At 46.9% G+C, this 20363-nt stretch overlaps 2 protein-coding genes across 3 annotated transcripts in view; one reads left to right on the top strand and one right to left on the bottom strand.

Annotated features, from left to right (window-relative positions):
- Positions 1-2208: 2208 nt before the first annotated feature.
- LOC127585157 (translation initiation factor IF-2-like) lies at positions 2209-15063 on the bottom strand. The gene is made up of 4 exons (XM_052042371.1): positions 14690-15063; positions 13406-14417; positions 5426-5583; positions 2209-2303 (listed from the first exon to the last, which is right to left on the bottom strand). Exons 1-4 carry the CDS (start codon positions 15061-15063, stop codon positions 2252-2254), a joined length of 1596 nt encoding a protein of 531 aa, XP_051898331.1. The 3' UTR covers positions 2209-2251.
- tln2b (talin 2b) overlaps positions 14154-20363 on the top strand; it is a 246086-nt gene continuing 239876 nt past the window's right edge. The window contains exon 1 of one of the 2 annotated variants that reach the window (XM_052042407.1): positions 14154-14253. The gene's annotated coding sequence lies outside the window, so the exon portion shown is untranslated. The other variant, XM_052042408.1, reaches the window with a different exon arrangement.

The following is a 20363-nucleotide window of genomic DNA, read 5'->3' as shown; positions in this document are numbered from 1 at the left end:
TGCTGAGATGATTTCTTCATTTGAAGACTTCAGGTGGGTTTCCATCATCTCTGGGGGTTTCCCATGTGTGAGGTCATCGATGTCTTTGCTGAGCTCCACAGTGGCTGGCACACTGCCCACCCTCCATGAGTACAGTGGGACCTGAGAGGCAGACATTCCTCTGGAGGGCAGCACTGAGCCATCCATTTGTTTTTGCTGGTGGAACAGGTTTAGGAGGTCCCAAAATTGCTGTGCATTTTGTAGATTGTACATACTGCACCCACGGTGTGCCATTGGTGGAGGGAATGAATGTTTAAGGTGGTTGCTGGAGAAATAATCAAGTGGGCTGCTTTGTCCTGGATGGTGTTGAGCTTCTTGAGTGTTGTTGGAGATGCACTCACCCAGACAAGTGAAGCGTGTTCCATCACGCCCTGATGTGCCTTGCAGATGATGGAAGGGCTTTGGGGTGTCAGTTGTGCCACAGGATGTCCAGCCTCTGACCTGTATTTAAATGGCTAGTTCAGATGAGTTTCTGGTCAATGATGACTGCATGGGGACTTGGCCGTGGTAGCACCACTGAACGTCAAGGGTAGGTTCTTGACTTTCATTTGTTGGAAATGGTCATTGCCTGCATTTTTATGGTGTAAATGTTACTTGCCCTTTATCAGCCTTATCTGTCTAGGTCTTGCTACATGCAGGTATGGGCTGCTTATTCACAAGGAGTTGTAAATGGAATTGAATCATCAATCATCGGGGAAGATCCCCACTTCTGACCTTACGATGGAAGGATTGATGAAGATGCATGGGTCTAGGACACTGCCCCGAAGAAGTCCAGCAGTGATGTCCTGGGGCTCTGACGAATGACATCCAGTGACCACAACTGCAGTCCTGTGTTGCAGCTTGCCACGTCATCAGGTTTGGGTGTGCCTGGTGCTGCTCCTGGCCTGCTGCACTCCTCATTGGACCACGGTTGAAAGCAAGGGTAGGGTGAGGTGTGCAGGATGGTGTCCACTTCTGCTGCTGCACCACACTGCCCCATGGATGCCCAGGTCTGAGCTGCCAGATCTGTCCCATTCAGCACGAGTGCAGATGCACACAGCATGGTGGAGGGTGTCATTGGGAAGGTTAGACTTAGTTTCCACAAGGATTGTGCAGTGGTCACTTAGAGTCACAGACAGAGCAAAATACAGCATGAAAACAGGTGAAAACAGGCCCTTCAGCCCAACTTGTCCATGCCAACCAAGATGCCTATCTAACTGAATCCCTTTTGCCTGCATTTTACCAATCTAGCAATAACTTCCCAGGATTGAAATGTCTAGCACTACAGGGCATGCATTCGAGGTGAGAAAGGGAAAGTGCAAAGGAGATGTGCGGGACAAGTTTTTACACAGAGAGTGTTGGTGCCTGGAATGCACTGCCAGGGGTGGTGGTGGAGGCACGTAGCTTATGAACATGAAAATACAGAGAAGGGAGGGATATGGTCAATGTGGGGGGAAGAGGGATTAGATTAATTAGGAGTCACTGGTTTAATGAGTTCAGCACAACATGGTGGGCCGAAGGGCCTGTCTTGTCCTGCACTGTTCTAACGGGTACAATACCAGCTTCTACCAATGCTGACATGGATAGCTGCATCTGTGAGGATGAGGTCGAGTACATTTACCCCTCATGTTGATTCACTCACTACCCCTCCCCACCACATACCCAGCCTGGCAGTGATGTCCCTCAGTACTTGGCCCGATCAACCTGCTCTTGATGATGGACCCACCCCCTGCACATTCTGTTCCCTTGCTACTTTCAGGGCTCCTTCCAAACGTTGTTTGACCTGGGGGAGCACTGATTCATCTGCTGAGGGGGTGGAGGAGCTAGTAATCAGGAAGGGGGAGGTGGTTTCCTTGCCCGGATTTGATCTGATCCCATTGTTCCTGGCAGAGTGATTCTGCTCCCTGCTCCCTGTTCCTGCAGGCTAGTGTCTTGTCAGGAGAAGGCGAGGTCCTCCCTCCTGATCAGTGTTTGATCAGTGTTAGGGTGGTAACATCGGCGTGAAGTTGTTTTAACTCAGTGTTAACTGTGGGCAGCTGGAGAACGTTGCTTATTTGCTGAAGTCCATCAGACCAGCCAGTTGTCCTGGTTCCAATGTTCCAGTTTCTAGGCCTGAGGATTTGCTACACTTCTCCCTCATTTTTCTTTGTCTAGATGCACTGGTTGTAGTCAAGGTGTCGGACGTGTACCCTCAGCTTCACGTGAAACGGGAGGACTTTGGCAGAGCAACACCTTACTGGCCAGAGGTGCCCAGCTCGTGGGAACCAGTAACTGTATAGTGAGATCTGCAAACAGAAAATTCCGAAAATGTTTAGCAGGTCAGGTCATATCTGTGGGAAGAGAAACAGAGTCAACATTTCAGGTTGAAGGGACATCAGTCCTGATGCAGGGTTTTGACCCAAAATGTCAACAATTCCTTTCCTCCCACAGATGCTGCCCACTTGAGTTCCTCCAGCAGATTGTTTGCTGTTTCAGTTTGAAGACCCTTCTTCAGAACTGGGGAGGAGACATAGGAAGTTTGTGAGGCTGCAGGGAGGGTGGGGAGGGGGATGTCTCTGATAAGGTAAATCCGGGGTAAAGTAATCATGGGGACTTCAGCCTACATATCGACTGAACAAATCAAATTTGCTGTAATAAGAAGGAAGATGAGTTCATGGAATGTATGCGAGTAGCTTTTCTAGATTAACATGATGAGGAACCAGCAAGGAAAAAAAAGGGGAAGGCTATTTTGGATCTTGCTTTGTTTTACGTTGAGTTTGAAAGTGATGGGGTTCATTGTGAAACTAGGGTCTTAAATCTAAGGAAAAGAAACTCTGAAGGTATGAGAGAAGAGTTAGTGATGGATGATTGGGAGAACACATTGAAGGATATAACCAGGTGCAAATAACAGTGAGCATTTAAAGAAATAATGTACTGTGGCAACTCACCTTACCGGTATCGAACCGGCTCCTGAGATCGTGAACGTCGTCGGAGGCCCCGACCCAAGGTGGCACGGGGCCCTCCTTCTCCATCATTGGGCTAGGAAAGCCCGCGTGTGGGAAGGTCAAATGACCCGCGCGCGACGTCAGCGCGGAAACTGTAGCGCGGGAAGATTTTCAGGATTAAAAGGCGCACCATGCCCCTGTCGATCAATCGACTGCTGACTCCTAGCAACAGACTCCGTGTCTTTATTCTATAGTAGTGTAGCTAGCCACTACAGTATGTTACAAAAAAAATCCTTTAAGTTTCTTTAAGGCACACAAACCCAAATGAACAAAGTGGTCCATCCGTGACCAACGAGAGAAATGCACAAATGATCCAAGGAAGAGGGTGATAAAGTCGCCACAAATAGCAGAAGTTGGAGATTAACTTAGAACTCGAGCTAAGAAGGACCAGGAAACTGATCAAGGAAGTCAAGATGGAATACAAGGACAGAGTTCCAAGAAACATAAAAACAGTTTTTATAGATATGTAAAAAGGAAAGGATGAGCAAGAGCAAACGTGGCCCCCTCACAGTTGGAGACAGGTGAATTTATAAGGGGAAAGAAGGAAGTGGCAGAGAATTAAACAATTACTTTTCATCTGTCTTCATAGAAGACACACAAGAGCTGCCTGATTTTGTAGAAAATCAAGGGTCTAACATTAGTTAAACAATAGTACGAGAGAAGTTGGTGACCTTGAAAGATGATAGGTCCCAATGAGCTGATGAAATGCATCCCAGAGTTTTGAAGGAGGTGGCTTTTGATAGTGGATGCTTTTCCAAACTTCCATAAATTCTGAAATTGTTCCTCTGGATTACAGGGTAGCAAATGTCACCCTGCTATTTAAAAAAGAGAGGGAGAGACAACTGTCAGTGGTTGGGAAAACACTGGAACCAAAATGAAAGATGTCATCAAGGAACACCTTGATCAGAATAGGACTGAGCAGAATCTGCATGGATTTATGAAAGGAAATCTTGTCAGACTAATCTACTGGAGTCCTTCGAGACTGTGACCAGTAGAGTAGTTAACTAGTGCATGTGGTGTATTTGGATTTTCAGGAGGTTGGTCAGCAAGGTCAAAGCAGATGGATTCATGGCTAATACATTGTCAGTGATGGAGTGTTGGTTCATGGATAAAAGTGAAGAGTGGAGATGAACACATTGTTCTCAGGCTAGCAAGCTGTGACTAACGTGGTGTTGCTGGGGTTGGGGTTTGGTTTCCAGCTTCTCACATCATCAACAATTTGGCCGAGGAGAACAAGTGTCATATTTGTAAGTCAAAACCCAGAGACCCCCCCCCCCCCCCCCACCCCAAGTCCCTATCCTCTGAATCCTTCTCATCTCCAATCTGCTGCCACTCCTTCCCCCGAACCTCCAGGAGGCAATTGATACCTGGGTCAGCCAACTGCCTCCTCCCCACCACCCCCAAGCTCTCCCTTGCCCTGAACCCCCAGAACCAACCTTGATCCTGCTCTTCCCTGGGAGCCGCTGAAGTTTGTGGCAGTAGGACCAGAATCGATAGCCCTTCAGCTCTTCAGAGCTCACATCAATTTCTGGACCATTGTGTTTTAAACTGAACTCTGGTCCTGCAGAAGGAAACATGACTTCACACAGAGTTGGGTGATGTGCACACCACTTTCCCAAGAGCGGTCAATGCTGGGGATCCAGTGAGAATTTTACAGCTTATTCCTGCTCAAGAATCTTAAACTTTACAGAAACATGGCAGGACTATGGAGTTAGGATTCAAATCCTGCCATCTCCCTGAATGGTATAAGGGTGAAGGGATGAACTATCTTTTCCTATTTCCATACGTCCTCAAAGGGCAATAAAGTAATTTCTGCTTTGAATTGGAGTCTTGAGAGCAGTGAAACAGAAAAGTGTCTCGTTAAGTCCACAAACTATAAATGGAGAATTAGAAATGCCTCACAGGTAAATATTTTAATTAGTTTCATCATAACCTCATCAAAGATGTCTGATGTTTATTAGATGCCCAAACTATGGCTAATTTGAAACACGTTACATTAACATCCTAGAGTATATCCACAGTTCAAAAACAAAGCCAATCCTTTCTTAGCCAAATAGAATGTTTAACTCTGCCTTGCATTGTCATCAGACACAAATATTCACAACTAACATCACACCATGCACACTTTTATAACATTATTAACAGAATTAAAAGTTCAGAAGTACTGGAGTAAGTTTTAATTGATCAAAGTTGAAGCCTCAGAATAGTATTAAAACAACAACCAATCTCTAACTGCCTCAAGATAAAGTCAGCAAAGTGAATCAGCTTTGGATATCAGGTTTATTTACCATATTTAATGGCTCCTTTTGTAAATTTCTGATAAACTTCCATCTCTAACAATATTATTCCTTCTTTTCATATAAGCTAACCTTCCCAACTGGCTGAGGTCGAGGCACGGTTCAGCTCTTAGCTGTCATACGCACCTTACCCCAGTCTGATAACCATAGTGTTCCCTTCTTCCAGTGTGCAGTCTTGTTCTGAAACATCGACCATCCCTCTGCCTCCACAGATGCTGCTCCAGCCACTGAGTTCCTCCAGCAGTTTGTTCTTTGTTCCAGAGTGCACCGTCTGCAGTCGCTTGCTGGATGGAGATAGGCATGTTCTGACACATACAACACTGCAACCACGTTAATATCTGCTTTTCTGTTCCACAGCCTTGATCTTTTTTTTAAATTTTATTTTACAGCATGGTAACAGGCCCTTCTGGCCCAACGAGTGTGCGCCGCCCATTTTTTAAACCCAAATTGACCTACCCGTATGTCTTTGGAATGTGGGAGGAAACCGGAGCACCCGGAGGAAACCCACGCACACACGGGAGAACGTACAAACTCCTTACAGACAGCGGCGGGAATCGAAGCCCGATCACTGGCGCTGTAATAGCGTCGCGCTAACCATTACACTCTGACCATTTTACTACATCTGACTAAACTAAACTCTTTGAAAACTTTCTCAGTTTGGGATGGAATACATATTGCTATTTCATCTGGTTTGGGAGCCAAGTGCACAATCTTTTACAGACTAAACCTCACAAATCAAACACTTGGGCATATTGGTTAAATTACCAGATTACTATCCAACCGCCCGGACGACGAATTTGCAGCTATAAGTTGGAATCCCACCAAGACAGCTGGAGAGTTTAAATTTGTGTAATTTAATAAATCTGGGACAGGAATAAAAGCTATTCTCAGCAACGGCCATTGTGAAACTCCTGGACTGTTGCTAAAACAAACCCATCTGGTTCACTAGTGTCCTTCAGGAGAGGAACTAATCGGTCCTTCCTGATGGAGTGGCTCTGGACCCACCAATAAGGCTGATCGATAAGTGCCTTATAAAAGGCTCAGCAAGCCCTTGTTTGGGTGCAATCGGGGATGGGCAATAAATGCTGCACCCCGTAATGCCAGCTACAGCCTGTCAACAAATGACATAAAAATAAAATCTGATGAATTAGGGCGGCCTGTTTAACTGCAAGGATTCAGTTCCAACTGTTCATCAACTTATAGGCACACATGATTTCTGAGAAAGCACATGGCATGTGGACGTGCGTGGGGAAGGAAGAACATATAAGGCAGCAACAAATCTAAAAGCATGGATTTGAGCAGGATCTGAAGAGCAAGCAGAGAACAGGAGACACGCAGAAACCATCTCGTTCCTAAAATTGACAAATGATCCTTGCTTTTATTTTGAAATGAGACATATCCAGTACATTGAACTTGCAACTTTTATTCTTAAGTTCCCAGTGTTTGCTGCCATGAGAAAGCCTTCCAGCAATTGAAGTCATGTGGATTTAAAAAAATACTCTCCTGCATTCCCTGAGCTTTCACCAGAGGAATGGTGTCTTGTTAATTCTCCCTATCCCTGCACAACCTGCAGAGTCCTGTACAGGCAAAAGATACATTACTTAAATTATCTAACTCTGTTTCTCTTCAATTTTCTTTTTCTATTTTACCTTTGGTTAAAATTGGTTAAAAACATACTTTAATTAAACTTTTGTAAAAATAAAGGCTTTTTAAATTCAGTTTCCAATATGTCAAACAATTCCAAAAAAAGTGAAAAATATCTTATCTAATTTTTCAACATATATCTCCTTAAATTTTTAATGTAAACAATTTCCTCTGATTCTCTACTTTTCTGCCTTTCTCTGCCAATTAGGCAATATCTCCAAAATAAAAATGATGAAATTCGTAACAGGATGTATTTATAGAAAATCTCCTTCTGTCCTCAGGACTCTCTGAAGCTGTGCGTCCGGACTTCTTTCAGTTGTATAATTGTTATTAAGCAGCTGAATGTATAACATTACCTGAAAAAAGCTCCTTACTTGGCTTTTTAAACTCAGCCATCTCATCACGGCACGGAGAAATGGAGGCATCAGCGTGAACTCTGCAGGAAGCCTCCTGAGCTGCCCAAAATTCTATGCACATGGAAAACATGGACTCAGGGAGCTGAGGTCCTTAAGGAAAAGCCGTAATGAAGGTAAAGAACTTTTAATTGCAATGAGAATTAGTCATTTTAATTTTACATTCAGTGCAGTATTCCCAACATCTCTATCAGCCTAGAAGTTTTGGCCCAATGGAGTGGGACTTGGACCCTCAATGTACAGCTTCAGAAGCTAGAGTTCTGCCATGGAGCCATGACTGACTAAAAAGGGCTCACTGGGAGACTCTTGTGTGGCATCGCGGAGAGTGCATCCTCCAAAATGATTCAACCTGACAGGCGGGGAAGGTGTGCAGGTGAAGGTCACCTTTCATTGTACAGGTCCATTCCACAACTACACCACAATGATGTTACATTGTAGTTATGCTCTGACATCTTTGATTGTAAGGACGAATTACGACCTCTTGTATTTTTTTACTTGCGCTGTGACAAAATATAATCCTAATTAACTTAAAAAGATGTTGGAACTACTGAGCATCCTTGTTTGCCAGTAATCTATGTTTGTGAGAATGAGCACCTCTGACTATGTCTGTCCACTGAAGTGATGCTCAGGAAGTTTCTCTCCACTTCTTTCTTTTCTCATTCATTCTGGGATCGAGGTGTTGCTGCCGTTTGTTGCCCATGACCAATTGTACAGCATGTCTTGGACCACCTACGAATTAGCAGGGAGGAGGCATGGGATCCAGGGAAGCTTGGCTGTGTGGATTCAGAATTGGCTCACCCACAGAAGACAGAGGGTGGTGGCGGATGAAGCATATTCTGCCTGGAGGTCGGTGACCAGTGGTGTTCTACAGGGATCTCCTCTGGGACCCCTGCTCTGTGTGATTTTTATAAATGACTTGGATGAGGATGTGAAAGGGTGGGTTAGAAAGTTTGCAGATGACACGAAGGTTGGTGGTGTTGTGGATAGTGTAGAAAGTTGCTGTAGGTTACAACAGGACATTGATCGGATGTAGAGCTGGGCTGAGAAGCGACAAATGGAGTTCAACCCAGAAAAGTGTGAAGTGATATACCTTGGAAGATCGAATTTGAAGGCAGAGTACAAGGTTAGCAGTGTGGAGGAACAGAGGGATCCTGGGGTTCACGTCCATAGATCCCTCAAGGTTGCTGAGCAGGTTGATAGGCTTGTTAAGAAGGCGTATAGAGGGTTGACCTTCATTAGTCGGGGTACTGAGTTCAAGAGCCACGAGGTGATGTTGCAGCTCTACTGAACTCTGGTTAGACCACACTTGGAGTATTGTGTTCGGTTCTGGTCGCCTCATGATAGGAAGGATGTGGAAGCTTTAGAGAGGGTGCAGAGGAGATTTACCAGGATGCTGCTTGGATTGGAGAGCATGTCTTGTGAGGACAGATTGAGCGAGCTGGGGCTTTTCTCTTTGGAGAGAAGGAGGATGAGAGGTGACTTGATAGAGGTGTACAAGATGAAAGAAAATGGCTAACACGAGGGGGTATAATTTTAAGGTGATTGGACAAAGGTCAGGGGTAAGTTTTTTTTACAGAGAGAGTGGTAGGTGTGTGGAACGCACTGCCAGCAGAAGTTGTGGGGGCAGATACATTAGGGACATTTAAGAGACTCTTAGATAGCCACATGAATGATAGAGAAATAGAAGGGAAGGTTAACATTTGGGAGGGAGGGGTTAAATAGATATTAGAGCAGGATAAAATATCGGCACAACATTTTGAGCTGAATGGCCTGTACTGCGCTGTGGTGTTCTATGTTCTAGGTACTGGAGGCCTCAAAGTGCATTGAGGTGGATAAATCCCTGGGGCCTGACCTGATGCATTCTCAGACCTTGTGGGAAGGTGGAGAAGAAATTGTGGAGGCCCTTGTGGAGATTTTTGCTTCACCTCTGGCCACAGATGAGGTTCTGGAGGACTGGAGAGTGGCTGATGTGGTGCCATTGTTTATAAAGGGTAACAAAAAAACAAGCCAGGAAACTACAGGCCAGTGAGTCTGACATCAATGGTGGGAAAATTGCTGGAGGGCATTCTGGGGGACAGGATCTACCAACATTTGGAGACAGGGTCCGATTCAGGACAGTCAGCACGGCTTTATGTGTGGGAAGTCGTGTCTGACAAATATCTTTCAGTCTTTCAAAGAGGAGCCAAGAGGGTGGATATGGGGAGGGTGGTGGATGTTGTCTACATGGACTTTAGCAAGGCCTTTGACAAGGTCCCTCATGATGTGGTGGGCTGGAAGGTGGGATCGCATGGGATCCAGGGCAAGATAGTGGATTGGATGCATAATTGGCTCAGTGGTAGGAAGCAGATCGTGATGGCCGAGGTTGTTTTTTGGACTGGAGGCCAGTGTCTAGTGGTGTGCCACAGGGGTTGGTGGCGGGACCTTGATTGTTTGTAATTTATATAAACTATTTGCATGTAAATGTACAAGGCCTGGTTAGTAAGTTTGTGGATGATAGTTGGTGCAGACAGTGTAGAAGGTTATGAAAAATTACAGGGGGATTTTGATGAGCTGGGTCTGTGGACTGAGGATTAGCAAATGGCTTTCAATCCAGATAAATGTGAGGTGTTGCATTTTGGGAGAACCAGGGTAGGACTTGCACAGTGAATGGTAGGGCCCTGGGGAGTGTGAGGGAACAAAGGGACCTAGGAGTGCAAGTGCATAGTTCGCTGAAAGCGGCATCACAGGTAGATAGGGTAGTGAAGAAGGTGTCTGGCATGCTGGCCTTCATCATTCAAGGTATTGAGTATAGGAGTTGGGAAGTTATGTTGCAGTTATATAAGATGTTGGAGTATTGTTTACGGTTTTGGTCACTTTGTTACAGGAAAGATATTATTAAACTGGAAAGAGTGCAGAAAAGATTTACCAGGATGTTACCTGGACTTGGGGGCCTGAGTAACAAGGAGAGGTCATGTAGACTAGGACTTTATTTCCTGGAACATAGGAGATTGAGGGGTGACCTGATAGAGGTATATAAGATCATGAGGGGCATAGACAGGGTGAAAGCACACAGTCTTTTTCCCCAGGGAGGGGGTGCTAAAAACAAGAGGGCAGAGGTTTAAGATCAGAGGCGAAAGATTTAAAAGGGACTTCAGGGGCAGCTTCTTCATGCAAAGGATGGTGCGTATTTGGAATGAGCTGCTGGGAATAGTGGTTGAGGTGGGCACATTAGCAACATTTAAACGACATCTAGATAAGTCCATGGATGGAGGGAGTTTAGAGGGCTATGGGCCAAATGTGGGCAGATGGGACCAGCTCGCTGGGCAACACAGTCAGCATGGACGTTGGGCTGAAGGGCCTGTTTCCGTGTTGTACGACTTGATGTTCTTGATTTGCCACAGTCCTTCTGGTGAAGGTGTTCCCCCTGGTGCTGAGGGAGGGAGTTCCAGGAATCCGATCCAGCAGTGATGAAAGAATGGCAATCTGCTTCCAAGTCATGAGGTGTGTGACCAAGAGGGGAACCTGTGGGTGCTGGTGTTTGCCTGAACTTTGGCCCTTTCAGTTTGAATGTTGCAGGTTTCAGGGTTTCTGGATCAAAGTTTTGGAGTGTCATTTTGAAGGTGTTACACATTGCAGACATGATGCACTGTGGCGGGGAGAGTGAATGCATTGGGTTGGGCTGCCAGTCAGGCTGTGAGCTCGATGGTCATAAATTTCTGGAGTCTTTTTGAAGCTGCACTCACCTGGAGGAGTGGAGAGCATTATATCATGCACCTTTTCGTAGCTGGTGGGAAGGTTTGGGGTGTCAGGAAGTAAGTCATTCACCACGGGACACCTCGTCTCTGACCTGCTCTTGTAGCCAGACTATTTACGTTGAGTTTGTGTTCAATGGGTGACTTGGAAAAGGAAATGTCCAGGATCTGGACTCTCTCTGGTCGGAATTGTGTTACTCCTGGTATTATAGTAAAGGTAATGAGTAGATCTGTAGAGAGCAGCTTGCAATGTGTCGCCATGCTCCGGCACCATCTTGCTCATTCTCGCGTTACTCATTCGTGATGTGAATGTTATTTGCCGTTTATCCACCTACTGCCTAAATATTTTCTAAGTCTTGGTGCAGACAGGTATTGGCTGCTTTGTTTGTGGAGATGCAGAGAATGGAATTGAACAACGTCCAGTCACCTGGCCTGATGGTGGAGGGACGATACGGCTGAAGATGGTCGAGCCGAGGACACGGCTCTGAGGAACTCCTGCACTGATGACCTTGGGTGGAAGTGATTGTCTATCAGCACCCACTTCCATCTTCATCCAATTATTTAGTTAGGTCAGTGAATCTTCATCTCCTTGGCAGTCAGAACATGCACTCTACTCTTCATGCCGCATTTTCCTTGAGATACGTCCGAACACCAGAGGAAGTTTTCTTCCACAAGCTCCTCACTTTTACACGACAGAAAGTAAAACCCCCCCATTAGGGTTTGGCAATGTCCTTTCAAAACCACATTTCAATCACGAGAAATACAACAATGGCTCTCCGACGGAGTGCAACCCACTTGTATTGTCTTTTAGAAAAGTCTAATAGAAACTGTGTCCTTTTGAACTCAACAACAGGTAAACCAAACCTTTACTTTAAAATTAAAGATTGGAAATGAATTGACACAAAAATTTATAGATATAAGACATGAGTAATTAGTTTTAAATTGAAAGCAATGCTCTTTAACTTATAAACATTGGAGTAAGATTCATCACTCAGCATTAATTGTGAAATCCGAGTGAAGGTTCATCCAATTTTGGACACTTGCTTCAACAAGTCCTTTTAGTTTATCTACTTCTCAGTTGTTTCGATTTAACACACCGCACTTGATTGCTACTTTGGCCATTTTTAAAATGTTGCATTTACAAAAGTCATTGTCTTTCACCAAGTCCATCCAATTACACTGCCTCTCCCGAAAGCTCACTGCTTTGCCTTGTGCTATTTGCTTTGTACATCCCAGTCCCTGAAGCAGGGATCCTGCCATTCCTGGATTTTTTTGTCTCATCAAATGACAGTGAATTTTGAGAGGAAAGGGAAGTATTTCAGAGAGATGCACTTTTCTCTCTCTCTCTGTTTAGCTGTGGTTCAAGTCCAACTCCACAGACTTGAGCACATTATCTCACTGAACAGCCAGTTTAGTACAGAGGGAGGTCACTGTCAGATGTTCCCTCCACTCGATGTAACATTGAACTAAGACTTTCTGCTCACGAGTGGCACCAGCTGAAGAAGAGCAGGAAGTTCTTACTGATGTCCTGACCAATATTTCTAAACCTCAACCAAGATCACTAAGAACAGATCTGATTATTATCTTCCTACATTGCTACTTCGGGACTCTGCTGTGGGCAAATTGTCTGCTGCACTTCCAATGTGACGACAACAAACCACATTTTAAACAAAGCACTTTCTTGTCTGTGAGGGATTTGGGATTTCCTAAGGTTGGTGAGGGCAGTGTTTAAATGTGCCCACACAAATAGATTAACATTAACGCTATTTCTTGGTTACCATTAATTTTGCCTGACATATTTGATAGCATGTGATGTAATTAAAGTGCTCTTGGTTGACCTGTTGAAGATCAGATACTGTGCATGCTCAGTTTTAATGTCTACAAAAGCTTGATGATTATGTTAAAGAAACAATGATAATACATTGAAACCGTTCAAAATTTTTAATTATCACTTTCGGCTATCAAGAAAAATATAGGCTGTCATATATACTGGACACTTGATGTCATTGCAGAGAGTGAAGTCTCGCCCACTACCTCTGTGAAGACAATCTCCGACCTACCACTGGGAATAAAATATCACACCATAGTTCACTCATTTAAATTGCAATATGTTGATACAGACAACACATAACTGAACACCAAATGCAGTATTGCAGCGCAGGATTTTAAAAAAAATTGTCATATTGTACGGCAGTAATGAGTTCCACTAACGTGTGTTAGGACCTTAATATTCACGTACTGCAGCAACAGCATCCACCTTTCACCATATTCGAACACGAGTTATAATTTATGTAAGTAGTTATTGATCTTTTTCTTACGATTGTACTTTCAGATGGAGCGAGCTCAGGTCTCAGACACACCGCCCCTCGGGCACTGACAATGGAGCCGTTTGCATCAAGTCCAATGATCTCCGCGGGAAGAGAACCTCCTGCGGTCACTCCTGATGTCCATCCGAGCTCAGCACATCCCAGACCGTGGACTGAGGGAGCACTTGGGTCGGGCCCGGGCCTCGGGGGAAGCGGGGAAACCCCGGCTGGGAGTCCCCGGGGGGAGCAGAAGCCCCCGGGGGAGGGAGCGGGACGCCCCGGCCAGGACCCCCCTCCGGGGAGGAGCGGGACGCCCCCCGGGGGAGGTGGGCAGGAGCGGGACGCCCCCCGGGGGATGGCGGGGGGCGGACGGGAGACCCCGGGGTGGGGGAGGACGCCCCGGCCGGGACCCCCCCGGGGGAGGTGGGCAGGAGCGGGACGCCCCCCAGGGGATGGGGGGGGGAACGGGAGCCCCCCGGGGTGGGGGGGGGACGCCCCGGCCGGGAGCCCTCTGGGGGGGGCAGTGGGACACCCCGGCCGGGAGCCCCCCGGGGGATGGGGGGGGGGGAACGGGAGCCCCCCGGGGTGGGGGGAGCGGGACGCCCCGGCCGGGAGCCCCCCGGGGTTGGGGGGGAACCCAGACCGGGACCACGACCCCCCTACGGCCACCCCACCATTGAGGACTGGGGAAGGTGACCTTTCACCGCCGGAGTGCGGAGTCCCGGAATGATGACGCTTTTCCGGCCGGAGAGGGGCTGGAGCGAGTGTTGCCGGCGGGGGCTGGGGGCCGGGCCCACGCCCACCCTCCACTGCCCGCCCAGGAATGCTGAGGGACCGGCTGCCTGCGCCCGCAGCCCAGTGTGAGTGTTCGTGTGGCGCGCCGGGCCGCCGGCTCCCGCGCTCCTCCGCCTTCACCCGCGCGTCCGCCTGAAGTATTTGTTGGTCTGTGAAAAATCGATGCAGGATGTCAGCGTGAAGGTGGGCGATCCCACTGCGAGTGGTCACCTCCCGCTTCCATGTGTTGCTGCACCGAGCAGGTTTTATAAATGTGAAGTGTTGCAGTCCGTCTGATACAGTGTTGCAGTCTGTGTGAAGCAATGTTGCCTTCGTTGTGATACAATGTTACAGTCTGTGAGATAGAATGTTACAGCCTGTGGGAGACGAGGTTACAGTCTGTGTGATACAATGTGTACATTTTGTGCCGGAGCGCTGAACCCGCCCCGCTCCTCCCCGGGATCTGCTCCCCACTCCCTGCGAGCAGTTCGAGGCTGCCTTCCCCTCGCAGTTGTCTCTCACGTTACCCCTGACAGGGGTTTAAGGAGATTTGGAGCCGCCATATTTCCCAGTGCATCTTCGCTGGAAATAATTGTCTCCCTTTCCCTCTCGGCGGAATGGGCTGCAGGAGAAAGTTTCGCAGGCTGCGTGCTGCGAGCTGGATGGATGTGTGGCATTGTGTGTGGGAGCGGGACCGGGGCACAGCCGGCTCCGTCAGGCTGCACGTAGGGTGGGCTCGGCAGTCGGGGAGTGAGCTGGTTGTCCGATGGTCGGGTGGAGATGCGCGGTTCCCCCTCCCCCGGCTGGGCTGGTGCCAGAGGGCGCGCTGCAGCAGGGCTCGGGAACAGCTGCCCTCCATTTGTGGTTCGCGTGGTTGGATGATGAGAGGCAGCCATGGATCGAACTAAAAAAACCTTATCACTGATGGTTCCCCTCCCCAAAGTCCCAGCCCCCTCCGTCTCCCCACGGACCACCAACCCCTGTTCCGGATGCTGCCCCTCCCCACGGGCGAGCTCAGGTTGTCGGCAGCAATAAGCGGCCTTATAATTAACGGTGGCAGATGTTGCCTGCGATCACAGTTCCCATTACATCAGTCATACAGATGTTGCACTGGATCCATCTAAAACACAAGAGCAGCACAAGATTCCCGGGCAGTTGCCGATGACGTCGGGATGTGTCTTGGTCCTCACAGGGGGCTATTCCTGGGGCCACACAACATGAATCTGTTTAGCCCTTGATCTGCCTTTCCATATCTGCACATCTTTATTTGTCCCCTTCATACACCCAGGTCAAATGCCCCACCCCCATCTTCCCAGCTCTGCCCTTGCTGTATCCATTTGAAGCACTTTGTCATTCCTAATGTCTTGGTTCCGTCACATCTCCGTTTTCTAAAATGGTACTGTAATTCCAGTTGTAACTGTAATTCCAGTTGATCTGAGGTAGCCACACAATGTAACCCTTCAAGACTAGTGAATCTGGACTGCAACCTCCCCAGTGCAGGAAACCTTTTCTGAGCTGTGGTGCTGCAGTTGGAAGTTAACAAGAGTGGTGTTGAAGGGTTGGGGATGTGTCATTGGGAGAGACCTTGGTATGGGGGCAAGATGTGCTGATACCAAGAAACGGCAGTGAGTTTGCAGTTGTCCTTGTGATGCTGGGTGGGAGGTGGACACTCTTCACGTTCTATTGTTTGTAGCATGACGTGAACCAGAACGGTTGGCACGGGTGGGATGTTTGACCGGGGTGTGACTTGTCCCTGTCCAACAGCCAGAATTTAGTAGCCAGCACACTGAAGTTTCTAGTTTTCAGTACCTCAAGGAGATCGTGTCCAATATTGTTGGATCCCTGCTTCTGATAAAGGAACTTGATGGTCCTGATCCATTTCTGGCACATTTAGATTCTGAGTTTTAGCTCAGCTCACCCACTTTTAGAGGGACTTCACAGAACTGCTGCTGTCCTGTTAATGTTGACCCGGGACTGGTCCCGGGATGAGTGAAGCAGCGAAGTACCTCAGAACCTTCTTGTTCAGCACGGGCCTCTGGGATCTGTCTCACTCAGTCTGGGCCAACAGCAGTTTCTAATGTTGAGAATATTTGTCAGATTGCTCTTTATGGACCAGCAGCCCTGATTGGCTTGGGACTGTCTGTTATTGATTCCTTACATAATGTGTTATTTAGTTTACAATCTAATTACTACTGGTTGTTTTTTTAGAACATAGAACAGTACAGTGCAGTACAGGCCCTTTGGCCCACAATGTTGTGCCAACATATGTAAACCTACTCCACAATCGATCTAACCCTTCCATCCTAGGCATCCCATATCCATCCATTTTTCTTAGATCCATGTGCCTATCTCACAGTTTTTTTAAAACGTTTTTAAATCAGCCTCTCCCACAACCCCCACAGTGCGATCCAGGCACTCACCACTCTCTGTGTAAAAACCTATCTCTGACACCTCCCTGAAACTTTCCTCCACTCACCTTAAATGGACGACCTCTGGTATTGGCCATTGCCACCCTGGGGAAAAGGTGCTGCTATCCACTCTGTCTATGCCTCTCATAATCTTATACACATCTATCAAGTCTCCTCTCATCCTGTGTTGCTCCAAAGAGAAAAGCCCTAGCTCACTCAACCTTTCCTCTTAAGACATGTTCTCTAATCCAGGCAGGATCCTGGTAAATCTGCTCTGAACCCTTTACAGAGTTTCCACATCCTTCCTATAATGAGGTGACCAGAACTGAACACAATACTCCAAGTGTGGTCTAACCAGAGCTCTATAGAGCTGCAACATTACCTCATGGCTCTTGAACTGAATCCCCGGACTAATGAAGGCCAGCACACCATACGCCTTCTTAACCACCCTATCAACTTGTGCAACAGCTTGAGGGATCTATGGACGTGGACCCCAAGATCCCTCTGTTCCTCCACATTGCTAAGAATCTTACCATTCACCTTATACTGCGCCTTCAAGTTCAATCTTCCAAAGTGTATCACTTCACACTTTTCTGTACTGAACTCCATCTGCCACTTCTCAGCCCAGCTCTGCATCCTGTCTATATCCCATTTTAACCTACGACAACCTTCTACACTATCCGCAACACCACCAACGTTGTCATCTGCAAAATTACTGATCCACCCTTCCACATCCTCATCCAAGTCATTTATAAAAATCACAAAGAGCAGGGGTCCCAGAGCAGATCCCTGTGGAAAACCATTGGTCACCGACCTCCAGGCAGAATGTGCTCTATCTACTACCACCCTCTGTCTTCTGTGGGCAAGCCATTTATGAATCCACACAGCCAAGATTCCATGGATCCCATTCCTCATGACTTTCTGGATGAGCCTATATGGGGAGCCTTGTCAAATGCCTTACTGAAGTCCATATACACCACATCCACCGCTCTACCTTCATATATTTTTGTTACCTTGAAAAATTCAATTAGGCTCATGAGCATGACCTCTCCCTCACAAAGCCACGCTGACTATCCCTAATATGACTATGCTCCTCCAAATGCTCATAAATCCTGTCCCTAAGAATCTTCTCCAATAGTTTGCCCACCACAGATGCAAGACTCACGGGTCTATAATTCCCGTTATTACTTTTTACCTTTTTTGAACAACAGAACAACATCTGCCATCCTCTCATCCTCTGGTACCACTCCTGTGGCCAGGGAGGACGCAAAGATCATTGTGAATGCCCCAACAATCTCTTCCTTCATTTTTCGCAGCAAACTAGGGTATATCCCTTCTGGCCTTGGGAACTTACCTATCCTAATCTTTTTCAGAAGTTCCAAACTGTCTGTTTCTTAACCTCGACATGATCCAGCACATCAGCCTGTTCTACGCTGATGTCACATTCGTCAAAGTCCCTCTTCCTAGTGAACACTGAAATAAGGTATTCAGTGAGGACCTCCTCTGCCTCCAGGCACACGTTTCCCCCTTTATCCCTGAGCAGTCCTACCCTCGCTCTAGTCATCCTCCTGTAGAACGCCTTGGGGTTTTCCTTAATTCTACTTGCCAAGGCCTTCTCATGTCCCCTTCTAGCTCTCCTAAGTCCCTTCTTAAGCTCCTTCCCGGCTACCTTATAATTTTCAAGAGCACTGTCTTATCTTTGCTTCCTTCTTCCTCTTGACTAAATGTTTCACCTCTCTTGTCAACCACAGTTCTTTCACCCTACCATCCTTTCCTTGTCTCAGTGGGACAAACCTATCCAGAACCTCATGTAAGTGTTCCTTAAACAGCCTCAACATTTCTACTGTGCATTTCCCTGAGAACATCTGTTCCCAATTTACGCTCCCAAGTTCCTGCCTAATATGAGCGTAATTAGCCCTCCCCCAATTAAAAACTTTCCCATATCGTCTGCTCCTATCCCTGTCCACGGCTATGTGAAAGGACAGGGAGTTGTGGTCACTATCTCCGAAATGCTCGCCCACTGAGAGATCCGTCACCTCACCAGGTTCATTGCCTAGTACTAGATCCAGTATGGCCTCTCCTCTAGTCGGGCTGTCTACATACTGTGTCAGGAACCCTTCCTGGACACACCTAACAAATTCTGCCCCATCTAAACCTTTTGCACTAAGGAGGTGCCAATCAATATTACGGAAGTTGAAGTCACCCATGACAACAACCCTGTTATTTTTGCACCTTTCCAAAATCTGCCTCCCGATCTGCTCTTCAGAGTCCTGGTTCCTATCTGGGGGCCTATAGAATACCCCCAATAGAGTGATCATGCCCTTTCTGTTTCTGACTTCCACCCACACTGACTCAGTAGATGATCCCTCCACAACATCCTCCCTTTCTGCAGCTGTGACACTGTCTCTGATTAGCAATGCCACTCCCCCCTCTTTTACCTCTGCCCCTGTCCCTCTTGAAACATCTAAACCCCGGACAATCGAGCAGCCAATCCTGCCCTTGTGACAGCCAAGTCTCTGTAATGGCGATGACATCGTAATTCCATGTACTGATCCGTGCTCTAAGTTGATCACCCTTATTCATAATACTTCCTGTATTAAAGTAAACACATTACAACCCATCCAACTGACTGTGTTTATTCCCTATCCATTGTCTATCCTTCTTCACAGTCTCTCTGCACGTTGCACCTTGCACCAACTGCTCCATCTTCTGACCTGTCACTTTGGTTCCCATCCTTCTGCCAACCCTCCCCGACAGCTCAAGCAAACCTGCCCACAAGGACATTGGTCCCTCACTTTTCACTGACGTTTTTGTGTGACGTTGAAGTCTCTGTCAGTTTGTTAGTGACTGGTCTGTCCATCAGTTCTTCTGGTGTAAGAAGACCGATGAACCACATACATACAGACAGATACTTGATCTGAAAGTTTGATGTGTGACCCTGACTGACTGAACTCCCTGTTCAACACTTCTCCAGAGTTGGTGGAGCTTGGTCTCACACAGCTGAGGATTGGATCCATTCTTGCTTAGGACAGGATCTTGCCTTCCTGGACTCTGGCTGCCGAGTGATTCCCAGATTTCTGGTGTTGGTCAGCCTGTGGAGACGTTCCTGATCCTGGCCCTTCCATTTTAGCCTTTGCCAAACAGTGCTGATGATTGAGTTTGACAGAGCACCAGGAGATAAGGTTGTTCCTCACAATTGTCACAGCTTTTGAGAATGATGTCACGCACCGTAGGTTTCCATTATTGGAAAGGGAAATAAGTGCAGGTGTTGGAAATCTGAAACAAAAGCAGAACAACTTCTGGAAATGTTCAGCAGGTCAGGCAGCATCTGTGAATGTGATTACGCAGGAAGTAGAATCCATTTTGTTGACAAAATTCATGACCTGCAGTACATCTTTGAGAAAACCTTGGCCTTGGGTTAACGTCAGAATTAGTAGGGATGGTGCAGTAAGTTTTACTTTTCACTTTGTAGTTCTGTACTGATGAAGGTTAACGTTCAGTAATGTCCACACGTTAGTCTTGAATGATGCCACATATTTTGTTTACATCAAGATTCATTGTTTGATATCATCCTCTTATTGATCATCTTCGAAAGACCACATTGGATTTGTTATGCCTGTGTGGGTATTTGAATGAGCATCCAGTTTGTCCTTTGCCCCTTTCCCCTTTGACTGCAAAGGACTTCATTCTATTTTAAAAGCTATTATTGAATCTGCTTGCACCAGACACGAGATGATAGTGACCATTTGCTGCCTGAAAAAGTTCTTCTTTCCTCCTGCCTTTTTATT

Source organism: Pristis pectinata, chromosome 32 (assembly GCF_009764475.1).
Source record: "Pristis pectinata isolate sPriPec2 chromosome 32, sPriPec2.1.pri, whole genome shotgun sequence".
NCBI lineage: Eukaryota > Metazoa > Chordata > Chondrichthyes > Rhinopristiformes > Pristidae > Pristis > Pristis pectinata.
The sequence above is the reverse complement of the archived record's forward strand: the minus strand, read 5'-3'. Positions and strand labels throughout refer to the sequence as shown.

What these genes read in the sequence shown, in the direction of transcription:
- LOC127585157 (XM_052042371.1), bottom strand. Translation starts at nt 15,063, where the DNA reads ATGGCTGCCTCTCATCATCCAACCACGCGAACCACAAATGGAGGGCAG. An exon ending in CTCCATCTGAAAGTACAATC is followed by an intron (nt 5,584 to 13,405) that starts GTAAGAAAAAGA and finishes ATCTCCATCCAG; the next exon opens with CAAGCGACTGCAGACGGTGC. An exon ending in GGTTATCAGACTGGGGTAAG is followed by an intron (nt 2,304 to 5,425) that starts GTGCGTATGACA and finishes TTCTGTTTGCAG; the next exon opens with ATCTCACTATACAGTTACTG.